This window comes from Aquarana catesbeiana, linkage group LG05 (genome assembly GCF_042186555.1).
Source record: "Aquarana catesbeiana isolate 2022-GZ linkage group LG05, ASM4218655v1, whole genome shotgun sequence".
Classification (NCBI taxonomy): Eukaryota; Metazoa; Chordata; class Amphibia; order Anura; family Ranidae; genus Aquarana; species Aquarana catesbeiana.
Window position 1 is genome coordinate 389,570,929 of NC_133328.1, and position 13,624 is coordinate 389,584,552.

Sequence of the window (13,624 nt, forward strand, 5' to 3'; positions counted from 1 at the left end):
CACAGATGTCTATGGAAATCGCACCCCGAAATCACCAAAAGTATTAAAGAAACTACTTTTGGGAATCGGTGAGGCGCGCGCAATTCGGACGCTGCCATTGCCGCCGATTTGCCACCGCATCAATGTGAACCAGGGCAAAGAGCCTATTTGGGTGGAAGCTGGTTAAACTGATGCTATGTTTTTGGATTATGAGAAGGTAACAGGTCAGAGTACCTAGAGGAAACCCCAACAAACATAATGAGATAATACAGACAGTATACCTTTCAGAAATTGAGCTCAGAACCTCAGTGCTGCAAGACAAGATTGCTAAACACAAAGTAGAGCTGCACAATTAATCGTTAAAAAATCGTGATCTCGATTCACCCCCTCTGAGGATCTCTCCTGTAAAGTTTGACAATTCCTTCTTAGATCAAAGGGAGAAAACTTCTGTGTAAATAAATAATCCAGGCAGTCTGCCAAGTTTTCAACAATGTGTAAATGCAGGAAGTTTAACCACTTAAAGTCTAAATCTTTTTCTGACACTTCTTTCTTAAGTTAAAAAGAATATTTTTTGCTAGAAAATTACTTGGAACCCCCAAAAATTATATTATATATATTTTAGGAGAGACCCTAGGGAATAAAATGGCAATTGCTGCAATATTTTATGTCACACTGTATTTGCCCAGCGGTCTTCAAATGCAATTTTTTGGGAAAAAATACACTTCAATGAAAAAAAAAAAAATACAAAACAGTAAAAGTTAGCCAAATTTTTTTTGTTTTAATGTGAAAGATGATGTTACGCCGCGAGAATCGTGAAAGAATCGTGATCTATCTTCTAAGCAAAAAAATCGTGATTCTCATATTAGCGAGAATGGTGCAGCTCTAACACAAAGCAACTTTTTAGTTCTTGAGAAAGGAGGCCCAACTTATGATTTTCACATGTGCCCACTGCATTCAGGAAATGCCCCTAGTTATTTGTATACTAAAACATCACCAGTGTTGGATTGCTATGGGTTTTTACAAATCAAATAAAGTCCTACAGAGGTAAAAAGAGACAGACTCGAGGCATGCTGAATGTGAGGGATCACTTTCTGAATCTCTTCAGTCCCCACATCTCACCCTATGCTGTTTAATAAACCAGGATCTTCAACAACAATACCAAAATGTCACCTAGTAATTAAACCCGCTTAGGTGCAAGCACATTCAATCTGTTAGCAGCTATGAGCGCGCAACTCTAGACGAGGAAAGATCTCAGAGTCTCTAAGCTCACTAAGTACAGCGAGTACAAAGAAGGGCAACAAAGCTAATAAAGGGTCTGGAGGATATTAGTTATGAGGAAAGGTTGCGAGCACTGAACTTATTCTCTCTGGAGAAGAGACACTTGAGAGGGGATATGATTTCAATATACAAATACCGTACTGGTGACCCCACAATAGGGATAAAACTTTTTCGCGGAAGGGAGTTTAACCACTTCAATACTGGGCATTTTCACCCCCTTCCTGCCCAGACCAATTTTCAGTTTTCAGCGCTGTCACATTTTGAATGACAATTGCGCAGTCATGCAACACTGTACCCAAATGAAATTTTTATCATTTTTTTCCCCACAAATAGAGCTTTCTTTTGGTGGTATCTGATCACCTCTGCAGTTTTTATTTCTTGCGCTATAAACTAAAGAAGAGTGACACGTTTGAAAAAAAAGACAACACAATATTTTTTACTTTTTGCTATAATAAATATTCCAATTTAAAATTCTTCTACATATTTTTGGTAAAAAAAAAAAATCACAATAAGCATATATTGATTGGTTTGCGCAAAAGTTATAGCGTCTACAAAATAGGGGAAAGATTTATGCTATTTTTATAACAATTTTTTTTAACTAGTAATGGCGGCGATCTGCGATTTTTTTTTTTTTTATTGTGACTGACATTGAGGTGGACATATCGGACACTTTTGACAATATTTTGGGACCATTCACATTTATACAGCGATCAGAGCTATAAAAATGCACTGATTAATGTATAAATGTCACTGGCAGGGAATGGGGTTAACACTAATGCCGCGTACACACGGTCGGACTTTACGGCGGACTTTGCCCGGCGGATTTTTCGACGTACTTTCCGACGGACTTTGTGAATGAACGGACTTGCCTACACACAATCCACCAAAGTCCGTCGAATTCGTACGTGATGACGTACGACCGGACTAAAACAAGGAAGTTCATAGCCAGTAGCCAATAGCTGCCCTAGCGTGCCTTTTTGTCCGTCGAACTAGCATACAGACGAGCGGACTTTTCGACCGGACTCGATTTCAACGGATAAATTTTAAACAAGTTTAAAATCTAAGTCCGTCCAACTTTTGAGAAAACAAAGTCCGCTGGAGCCCACACACATCGAATTGTCCGACGAAATCCAGTCCGCCGGGCAAAGTCCGCCGTAAAGTCCGCTCGTGTGTACGCGGCATTAGGGGCGATCAAGGGGTAAAATGTGTTACCTAGGGAGTGATTCTAACTGTAGAGGGAGGGGACTCACAAGGGGAGGAGACCGATCGGTGTTCCTCTGTACTGGGAACACACCATCGGTCTCCTCTCCCCTGACAGGACGTGGATCTGTGTGTTTACACACACAGATCCATGTCCCGGATCTGTTACCGGTATACGCGGGTGCCCGGCAGACATCGCGGCCGCCGGGTGCGCGCATTGGCTCCCAAGTGACGTGGCAGGCGCATGCACCCTAGACGGCCGGGAAGCCCAGGGCGTCATATGACGCCCGCCCAGGATGGGAGATCCTTCCTGTGGACGTCATTTGATTATGGGCGGGAAGGAAGTGGGCAGGGTGTCACTTGCCACGTCACTTGTCAGCGGATGCAGGGTGTCACTTGTCAGCGGATGCAGGGTGTCACTTGCCAGCGTATGCAGGGTGTCACTTGCCAGCGGATGCAGGGTGTCACTTGCCACGTCACTTGTCAGTGGATGCAGGGTGTCACTTGCTAGCGGATGCAGGGTGTCTCTTGCCACGTCACTTGTCAGCGGATGCAGGGTGTCACTTGCCACGTCGCTTGTCAGCGGATGCAGGGTGTCACTTGCCAGGGGATGCAGGGTGTCACTTGCCAGGGGATGTAGGGTGTCACTTGCCAGGGGATGCAGGGTGTCACTTGTCAGGGGATGCAGGGTGTCACTTGCCAGGGGATGCAGGGTGTCACTTGCCAGGGGATGCAGGGTGTCACTTGCCAGGGGATGCAGGGTGTCACTTGCCAGGGGATGCAGGGTGTCACTTGCCAGGGGATGTAGGGTGTCACTTGCCAGGGGATGCAGGGTGTCACTTGCCAGGGGATGTAGGGTGTCACTTGCCAGGGGATGTAGGGTGTCACTTGTCAGGGGATGCAGGGTGTCACTTGCCAGGGGATGCAGGGTGTCACTTGCCAGCGGATGCAGGGTGTCACTTGCCAGGGAATGCAGGGTGTCACTTGCCAGGGGATGCAGGGTGTCACTTGCCAGGGGATGCAGGGTGTCACTTGCCAGGGGATGCAGGGTGTCACTTGCCAGGGGATGCAGGGTGTCACTTGCCAGCGGATGCAGGGTGTCACTTGCCAGCGGATGCAGGGTGTCACTTGCCAGGGGATGCAGGGTGTCACTTGCCAGGGGATGCAGGGTGTCACTTGCCAGGGAATGCAGGGTGTCACTTGCCAGGGGATGTAGGGTGTCACTTGCCAGGGGATGTAGGGTGTCACTTGCCAGGGGATGCAGTGTGTCACTTGCCAGGGGATGTAGGGTGTCACTTGTCATGTCGCCTGCCACCGGGTCGAAGGGGGCCCCGTCAGGTAGGATGTACGGGGGCCCCATGATTTCTAACATTTGGGGGGGGGGGGGAGAGGGCGGCAAACTCCCGCCTGCTAGCCAGCCCATTTTGTCTGCTTATTTCACGGGGACCGATCAGGCTTGTGTACTCTCACTTCCTGGTAGCGGTGGAACGCACGATAGGGCGAACGTGATGTAATCAGCCGGAAATGATGCAAGACATGGGAGGCCCTATCTTGCGTTCCACCGCTACCAGGAAGTGAGAGTACACAAGCCCGATTGGTCCCCGTTAAATAATAAGCAGCGGTGCCGGCGAAACGGGCTGGGTAGTGGGCGGGAGTTTGCCGTGGATCCGGCCCTGCCCGCGGGGCCCCCTATTAGGTGGGGCCCATGGGCTTGAGCCCACTAAAGCCCAATGATAAGTCCGGCCCTGAGTGGAGGGTTCAGGGGTGCATTATGTACAGAATTTGGGGGTGTGCTATGTACAGTGTGCAGAGTTCAGAGGTGTGCTTCATACTGAGTGCAGAGTAGAGGGGTGTGTTTCATATGGAGTGCAGAGTAAAGGGGTGTGTTTTATACAGAAAGCAGAGTTCAGGAATGTGCTATTTACAGAGTGCAGAGATCAGGGGTGCACTGTGTACAGAGTTCAGGGGTGCACCATGTACAGAGTTCAGGGGTGCACCATGTACAGAGTTCAGGGGTGCACCATGTACAGAGTGCAGAGTTCAGGGGTGCGCTGAGTACAGAGTTCAAGGGTGCGCTGAGTGCAGAGTTCAGGGTTGCACTATGTACAGAGTGCAGAGTTCAGGGTTGCACTATGTACAGAGTGCAGAGTTCAGGGTTGCACTATGTACAGAATTTAGGGGTGCACTATGTACAGAGTTCAGGGTGCGCTATGTACAGAGTTCAGGGGTGCACTATGTACAGAGTGCAGAGTTCAGGGGTGCACTATGTACAGAGTGCAGAGTTCAGGGGTGCACTATGTACAGAGTGCAGAGTTCAGGGGTGCACTATGTACAGAGTGCAGAGTTCAGGGGTGCACTATGTACAGAGTGCAGAGTTCAGGGGTGCACTATGTACAGAGTGCAGAGTTCAGGGGTGCACTATGTACAGAGTGCAGAGTTCAGGGTGCACTATGTACAGAGTTCAGGGCGCACTATGTACAGAGTGCAGGGTTTAGGGGTGCGCTATGCATAGTGTGCAACATCAACACCCCCCCCACCCACAAAGCTTTGTTGCATCTGTAGCTCCCTACTTCTCCCCATGTAGGCATCTCTAATGCTGTCCTCTTTACTACCCATGTATTTGGCTCTGTTATATCTCCCTGTGTAGGTGGCACTGCCTTAAAGGGAGATCGTTCTCGATATCACCCACAGGGTGAGAGCCGGAGGTATCGGAATAGAGTTCTGCCATGATCTTGCTGCAAGACTGGGTGAGAGGGCCACATGACAAGGCCTGGTGGGACGGATTCGACTTGCGGCTTTGTGTTTGACATACAGTATGTTCTTGAAAAGGACAATAAAATGAGACTCATCTCTCTATTAGTCTGCTTTCTTCTGTCAGCATGTTCCTTTTTAGCACACAAGTACTAAAGGTCATCTGACTGGCTCCTTGTGCTGCTTCTCACTCTCTGAGTCTCAGCTTTGCTGTACAAGTATAGGAAGAAGCTGATACCATCTCAATACCTAGACACTTACACTGTTTGCATCTAAATAAATACCTCTAATAATGTAGCAGTTAGTACAGAGCTGCATTATTTATGTCTTATATGTGCCCCTGTAGTTCAGCCATAAGCCGGCAGCCTTTTTGCATATTATTTAAATGAACAGCTTGGATGCAAACTTCTTTATGGAAGGCGCACATAACGGCACATAAAAGGTAACCGTAAAACTGACCCAACCTGAAATACCTGGGAGTTCTCTATACAGCGTGTGCTGGGCGGCATCATTGCCTAGTTACTCTACTTGCACAAAACAATGGAATCTCCTGGGGGGTGAAGCTATTTAACTATTGCCTTTTTCTTTTCTGTAACAGTTTCCTTTGAATGATTGTTTACCTACACAGGATGGATAATAATGATCATTATCTCATTCCTCATTGAAGGTGTTGGCTCTTGTAGACCTAGATGTTTTCTACAGTTGGCTCCTGAGAACGGCTGACGAGAAGAGTCCTATAATAGTTCATTCATAGATGCGCGCAGCCTATTGTATTAGGGTGTGCACCCCAAAGCTCAAACACACATGCCTTTCTCTGCAGCCTCAGGTGCACTGGACAGTGAGTTAAAGGGAAGTGCTCTGTGCTAAGTTGCGTCCTGTTCATTCACAGACTGAAGCATAGTAAACACAGTTTACTATGCTTCAGTTATGAATGGACACAGCAAGCAACTGTGTTCATTTAGAAAAGGAAGGGGTCAGTAAACTATGTATTTACTAGCCCCTTCCCCAGCTCTCCATCCTGGAAAATCCCCCTCAGCAGCCGGGGGGAGAGGAGAGGAGGAAGGCCAGCAGCACAGCGGGGCAAACAAGGGGGAGGTGTAAGCCCGGGCAGTAGGGGGAATAAGCACCGCATATAGCGATTAGGGTGTGCCCAGGCACACCTGGCACACACCCTGCTCAAGCCTATGAGTTAATTCATATCAACACATCTCTACAACCATTCTGATAAAATGGAACTATGCTTCTATGAGACAGAAATGTTTTACCAATTAAATGTTAGATACAAATTTGCATTAAAGTGTTACTAGCCCAGCACCCTGCATTCACTATATCTGTTCTCCCACAGTACACAGAACATGGAAATGCAATCGTTTAAGTAAATATAAGCGGCTAAATACCTGTTCTCATCAGTAGTACATAGTCTTGTGACTTCTATCAGTGCCTGATTAACGCTTGTGGTAGGGGTTTTCATACTGCACTGAGATTTCCTATCTGGATGCAGGACCCCTGACCCTCTGTCTGGACAGTGCTGATTGGCCCTGTGCTGATCCCATGCACTCTCCCAAGAAAAAAAAAACTCTCTAGCAATACACACCAAACTGAGCATGTGCAGCCTGACTCTATTTACTCTGTCTTAGTCGGAGATGTTTTGGGGGCAAAGCCTTTTTCCACACTGCAGAGGATTAACCCCTTAGGTTCCACAGTGAATATAACAAGCATGATTTACTACATATACAGACTGATTTTACTGTTGTGGGTTTAATAACACTTTAACATTCATAAGCCATGACCATGCAAATTCCCTGATCCCTTACCACCTCTCACTCAATGGCCGACATTTATTAAGGCCGCGGAGTGCAAAATCTGGTGCAGCTCTGCATAGAAACCAATCAGCTTCCAGGTTTTTTTTTTTTTGTCCAAATAACATTTTATTATTATCATTTGCTTTTGCAATACAAGAATACATGAATTCAAAGATACAGACCATATTGTGCCAGCTTCCAGGTTTTATTGTCAAAGCTTAAATGAACAAGCTGAAGTTAGAAGCTGATTGTTTACTATGTACATCTGCACCAGATTCTGAGCGCTCCAGTTTTAGTAAACCCCCCCCCAATGTGTCAGGATGGAGGAAGCTCTGCATAACTTAAATGTACATGTCAATGCAAAACAATGTAGTGAGGCAGTAACAAATGAACAGAATCTGCATGGAGTACACAACCCGGTAAACTACAAGTATCAATAAAAATGATTCTTAAAAAAAAAACAAAAAAAAACTACAAGTACATAACGGGTGTGTTTATACATAATTTACATAGCAATTTGCCCAGTGAAAGTACATATACATTTGTTCTGTACGAATGGGGCTAAAGAACCTGAATGTTGTTAGGCTATTTCCTGTGTTGGGCGAATGTTTCTGCTTTGATTTAATTGGCCACAAGATGGTGCAAAGTATTATAGGGAATTATTAAAGGACAACTGTAAAAAGACTGTGCAATCGGATTGTATTGTGTGTGGCCAGTTTTAGATCACAACAAAACTTTAAGCACTTATGGACTAAAGCCATACTTATATCTGAATGCAAATTTGGTACAGTGTTCAAACTCATCAGAGACAACTCATGGAATGCTGGGAAACCACACGTTACGACCTGCTAAGCTAGCGTTTTGAGTGGCAGGGAACATTGGGGTAAAATGAATACATTTTCCGAACAGGACAACCAAAAGGTATATTGGGAAAATGTCTTACAAGGGATGAAAAAACAATAGGAGGGAGCATCTTCCGTTGTCCCAAGTATTCGTTCACACTGAAATATGTGAGCCACCGGTGCAAACAATACAAAAATTGTACAAAAAGTATATAAGTGTAACCTAAGTAATATGAAATTGTTGTTTGCTGCAGTCAAAAATACATTCCACCGCTGGGTGGAGTGAAAAATAAAAAACAAAAAACAAAAACAAAAAAAAACAAAACAAAAAAGTGAAAAAGTGTCGACTGCGCTAACCCCTATGTTATATCAAATTAATGAACTAACACCACTCCTATTATGACAGTGAATATATATGTGGGGCAATGAAACCCTAAAAAATATAACCCTAAAAAATATATTTTTAGGGTTTTATTGCCCCACATATATATTCTCTGTCATAATAGGAGTGGTGTTAGTTCATTCATTTGATATCACATAGGGGTTAGCGCAGTCAACACTTTTTCATATTCGTTCACACTGTCCAAATCCTGGACGGCTAAATTCTACATTTCTAATCTTAAAAGCATAAAAACCATCTGCGTTAAAAAAAAAAATCTGCATTTTACTGGTTTCAGCTTAAAGCGGATCTTCACCCGTTTTTGAATCAGCATCTCGGTGGCTTCTAAAAGCAACACCGAGTGCCATATGGAGCTTTTTTTTTTTTTTTTTTTTACTTACCTTACGTTATCTGTGTTTCTTTTCTTCTGTCCCTGCGGCTGTGGGCGTGGACTTTGCGGGTATTGTCGTCATATCCTTCGTTACCCGCAATGTCTCCTGGGATCTCATTGTCTTTCATCCCAGGAGACATTGCGGATAACCTCCGCCAAATCTCGTGAGACTTGCCATCACAACGGGGCGGGACTTCCTACGATGACGCCGGTTGTGATGGCAACCTGAGCTCTTGACGGTGCTATGTTTTGTCTTCACTGCGCATGCGCGAGATCGGGGCTAGAACGGGCGGTGCATGCTGGTCGAGCTGCATCACCGTATCCCGGAAGAGGATGCCTGTGGGATTCACATGCCCACAGGCAAGATGAAAACCAACTACAGGAAGTTTTAAAAGTTATCTTTACTAAAGGAAAATGAGAGCAGAAAGCTGCAGAAACGGAAAAAGTAAGTTAAAGATTTAAATGGATTAAACAGTGTCAGTGGTAGAAAAAAAAAAATTATGTGTAGACAGTGAAACACCGCTTTAAGCTAAGCCTAACCCCACATTGTCAGTATTGCTCATTTGACATACTGAGAAGCTAAAATGTCTTCTGACTAGTAGATGATAAACACCAGGGCAGAAATTGAGACAGATCAAGAAAAATGCAATGTATCCTTCCAATTCTAAGCATTCGTAGTCCTGTTCTTCCGATTTTTTTTTTTTTTTTACGAATACTGTACTGATTAAACTAAAATAGTTTTGTTCTGTTATTGTACTTTCGTGTTTGTCCCTTCGTGATTGGCTCTTGAAAGCTGTGTACTAAATAATCAGATTATCGGACGATCACACTGAAAGCTGTATTTCTTTTTTTCCGCTTTTCTCATCATGTGTACTAGGCTTAAAGGCTCGTACATACTATAAGAAAATCGGGTGAACATTTTTCGCCCGCGGAACGATCGTACGATTTTCTGATAGTGTGTACAGAACTTTCGACAGCTGATTCCGACCTTCCGAACAAAAATTTCCAAGGGAACAAACTCTAAAATATTTCTCCTACGGGAACAGAATGAACGATTTTCGTTTTTTTAATATTGTGTACCGGTTTTGTACGATTCTCGCACATGAAAAATCAGAAATGAAAGACTGCGCATGATCAGAAACAATAAACAAAAACAAAAAAAAAAATAAAGTATTTGTCGTAGGAGAATACATGAATTTTACCTATAGCTTATGCTGGCCATACACTATACGAAAAATCGTCCGAACACATTTTCGAAAAACGAATGTTCGACCGTGACCGCAAACGATCGTGCCATCATGTAATGACCGATAAATCGTTCAGTGGACATAAATAAATAACTTTTTGTTCGTTTTTTTTACATATACTTAGTGCAGACAGTTCAGACGGGAAACACATTAACCTTGCAATTTATCGTATGTTCGGCAGAAATTTTCCAAACTTGCTGTTCGGTTTTTTTCCACAAAAATGTCACAAACGATTATCGATTTGTGCCCATTAACTTGCTGAAAAACGAACGAAGTGTCTATATGAACGATTTTTCGGCCGATTTTTCGTATAGTGTATGGCCAGCATAACTCTATAATAAGGCTTAACTATAGGTACTGTAAATATCTCCTAAACATGTGGCGTTTAGAAGATATTTACTGTACATGCAGTCAGTGACATCCCGGGTGCATGCTCTCTGAAGGGACAGCCACTCAGGCCGTTCCTTCAGAGTCCTGTGTCGTAAACGGTGGCTTCCGTGTCCATGTGCGGGAGTGACATCATCGCAGCTCCAGCCACTGACACAGTTGGAGTCTGCAAACCCAGAAGGAAGATGGGTGAAGATGGAAGCCTTGTGCCGCTGGAAGAGCTTCGTTCTAAGGTAAGTTTCACATAAAGTGCTACACTATATTACCAAAAGTATTGGGACACCTGTCTTTACATGCACATGAACTGTAATGGCATCGCAGTCTTAGTCCGTAGGGTTCAATATTGAGTTGGCCCACCCTTTGCAGCTATAACAGCTTCAACTCTTCTGGAAAGGCTGTCCACAAGGTTTGGGAGTGTGTCTATAGGAATGTTTGATCATTTTTCCATAAGTGGATTTGTGAGGTCAGGCACTGATGTGGACAAGAAGGTCTGGCTCGCAGTCTCTACTCTAATTCATCCCAAAGTTGTTCTATCAGGTTGAGGTCAGGACTCTGTGCAGGCCAGTCAAGTTCCTCCACCTCAAACTCGCTCATCCATGTCTTTATGGACCTTGCTTTGTGCACTAGTACAAATCATTTGGTGGAGGGGGGATTATGGTGTGGGGTTGTTTTTCAGGGGTTGGGCTTGGCCCCATAGTTCCAGTGAAGGGAACATTTAAGGCGTCAGCATACCAAGACATTTTGGACAATTTCATAATCCCAACTTTGTGGGAACAGTTTGGGGATGGCCCCTTCCTGTTCCAACATGATACGGCACCAGTGCACAAAGCAAGGTTCATAAAGACATGGATGAGCAAATTTTGAGGTGGAGGAACTTGACTGGCCTGCACAGAGTCCTGACCTCAACTCGACAGCACACATTTGGGATGAATAATGCCACGTGCACACGAGTGGACTTTTCGACCGGACTGATCCGACGGACTTTCGGCAGACTTTCCCAACGAACGGACTTGGCTACACACTATCAGACCAAAGTCCGACGGATTCCTACATGATGACATACGACCAGACTAAAATAAGGAAGTTGATAGCCAGTAGCCAATAGCTGCCCTAGCGTCGGTTTTCGTCCGTCGGGCTAGCATACAGACGAGCGGACTTTTTCGACCTCCGTCGGAAAGATTTGAAACATGTTCCAAATCTAAACACCGTCAGATTTTTGACCAAAAAAGTCAGCTGCAGGTCCAATGAAGACCACACACGGTCGAATTGTCCGCTGGACTCGGTCCGTCGAAAAGTCCGCTCGTGTGTACGCGGCATTAGATCGGAGACTACGAGCCAGACTTTCTCGTCCACATCAGTGCCGGACCTCACAAATGCGCTTCTGGAAGAATGGTCAAACATTCCCATAGACACACTCCTAAACCTTGTGGACAGCCTTCCCAGAGGAGTTGAAGCTGTTATAGCTGCAAAGGGTGGGCCAACTCAATATTGAACCCATTGGACTAAGACTGGGATGCCATTAATGTTTATGTGCCCGTAAAGGCAGGCATCCTAATACTTTTGGTAATATAGTGTAGTATTCAATGCATACTAGCACATTATACCTTTGCCTTGCGGGTTTAAATTTTTTTTTTAAATGGTTTACTATCGCTTTGTCTTGATATGTCCACTGATGACAATTATTATCACTACAAATAACACAATGACATTAACTGTCAAGGAAAACGAGGATCCTAGTTTTATTTTAGCGGCTGATAATTGCTGGGCTCTAAACCTGGTAGGGCTCATCTGACATTTAAAAGGTTTCAGGAGCGTTCAGGTATTTCCCCAGCACATCTTCTCACCCATTCAGACCAGCATGTAATAAGACAATACTTGTCTGAGCCATCTACAATCCAGCTCCATTCATCAGCCCAGTGAAAGAAGTCTATTATCTGGATAGCTGTGGGTTTCCTTGGCAGTGTTTTTTTTTTTTTTAGGTCATCCCATTGGATTCTCCGATTGCCTCCACTCCACAGAATAAAATAAGGAACAGACCTCCCCTCTCCTCAGCCCACCATGCTCTCCTCCCCTTGTACATCCCTCTTTCCCCATCTAGTACACTCTGCTTACACTCAACCACTCTACAGCCTACAACACTCACTTGTCTTGCCTGCTCTCACCACCCCATTGATGGCCAATGATGACAGTTCCCACATGGCCAATGAGATCTACCGATCTGCGCCTCATCATATGCTTACCAAACCCCCTAGGCATGTGTCAGTAGGCTATTGAGTGCAATACATTGACAACTGCCCATTAGGCATGTCTTGGCTTACCTACAGGGGTACCATTGGTGCTTGATTACAAAGTACACCTCAATCAACAGCCTCTTGCTAGCTTTCAATTAAAACAATGCACTACTGCTCACACCAAGTGCACACTCAATCTAGGCACAAGATGCCAATCTGATGGCGGTACAATAGTAAACCTGCCATATAATATGGTACAGCAGAAGAGTGCTAGGGATTAGAGTATTGGATGGATCACACATAGAGACGCCAGGCAGACAGCTGCTTCACCTTCCAGTCTGGGTGAAAAGGATAAGCTATATGACCATGTGTCTAGGCAAGGAGGGGCGCGCTAGTGTTTGAAAGACCCCTGCTAATTGGATCTGTAGGGGGGCAATTTAGAGTAGTAAAGTCCCCCTGATCCAACAGATTTGAAATCCCTGCAAAAAAAAAAAAAAAAAAAGTGCATGCTAAAATGTATGGAGAAAAAAAAAATAATAATAAATGCTTGACAGTTCTTGAGGTTCCTCCTAAGCACCTGTCACTAGCAGTGTTAGCTCTCTCTCATCACACAAATCAGAAGCATAGTAAGTAGAAAAGAATGAATGAATCAGGTGTGTGTCCCCATTGTGTATAATGTACATACCATGCTGGAGAGACTTGGAGCTTGGCTGGCAGAATGTGGAGCTGATTGGGTGAGCGCTGTCCAGGGTATCACAAGTGGCGCTGCTGCTCAGCGCTCTGGCTTAGAGGATGGCTCAGCTAGTTGTGCAGGGTAAAAAGGCCGGGGTTATATTCTACAAAGCACCCTCAGCATCCCTTTACATGTGCATGCTCCTCCCTGAATGCCTGCCTGCTGAACTATGCTACATACTTCAACTATAGCTATTGTGTGGCCTGCTCTGGACCAAGACTCCCAGTGATCACCCCTCTCCTACCTCCACTAATCCTGGGTACACACTTTAAGAAAATCAGAAGAAAAAAATCTTTCGTTCCTTTGTGTGTGTACACAACTATACGATTCAGACTTTCCAAAACCAAAATTTCCTATTTTCGTTTAACCACTTCAGCTCCGGAAGATTTGCCTCCCTTCCTGAC

The 13,624-nt window shown here is 44.7% G+C and overlaps 1 protein-coding gene across 2 annotated transcripts in view; it reads right to left on the minus strand.

Annotated features, from left to right (window-relative positions):
• ELOVL2 (ELOVL fatty acid elongase 2) overlaps positions 1-13,326 on the minus strand; it is a 184,967-nt gene extending 171,641 nt beyond the window's left edge. For both annotated transcript variants that reach the window (XM_073631054.1, XM_073631055.1), the window contains exon 1: positions 13,173-13,326. In XM_073631054.1, the coding sequence (XP_073487155.1) occupies positions 13,173-13,175 (3 nt within the window). In that variant the 5' untranslated portion in view covers positions 13,176-13,326. The remainder of the gene's footprint in view (positions 1-13,172) is intronic.
• Between the last annotated feature and the right edge of the window lie 298 nt (positions 13,327-13,624).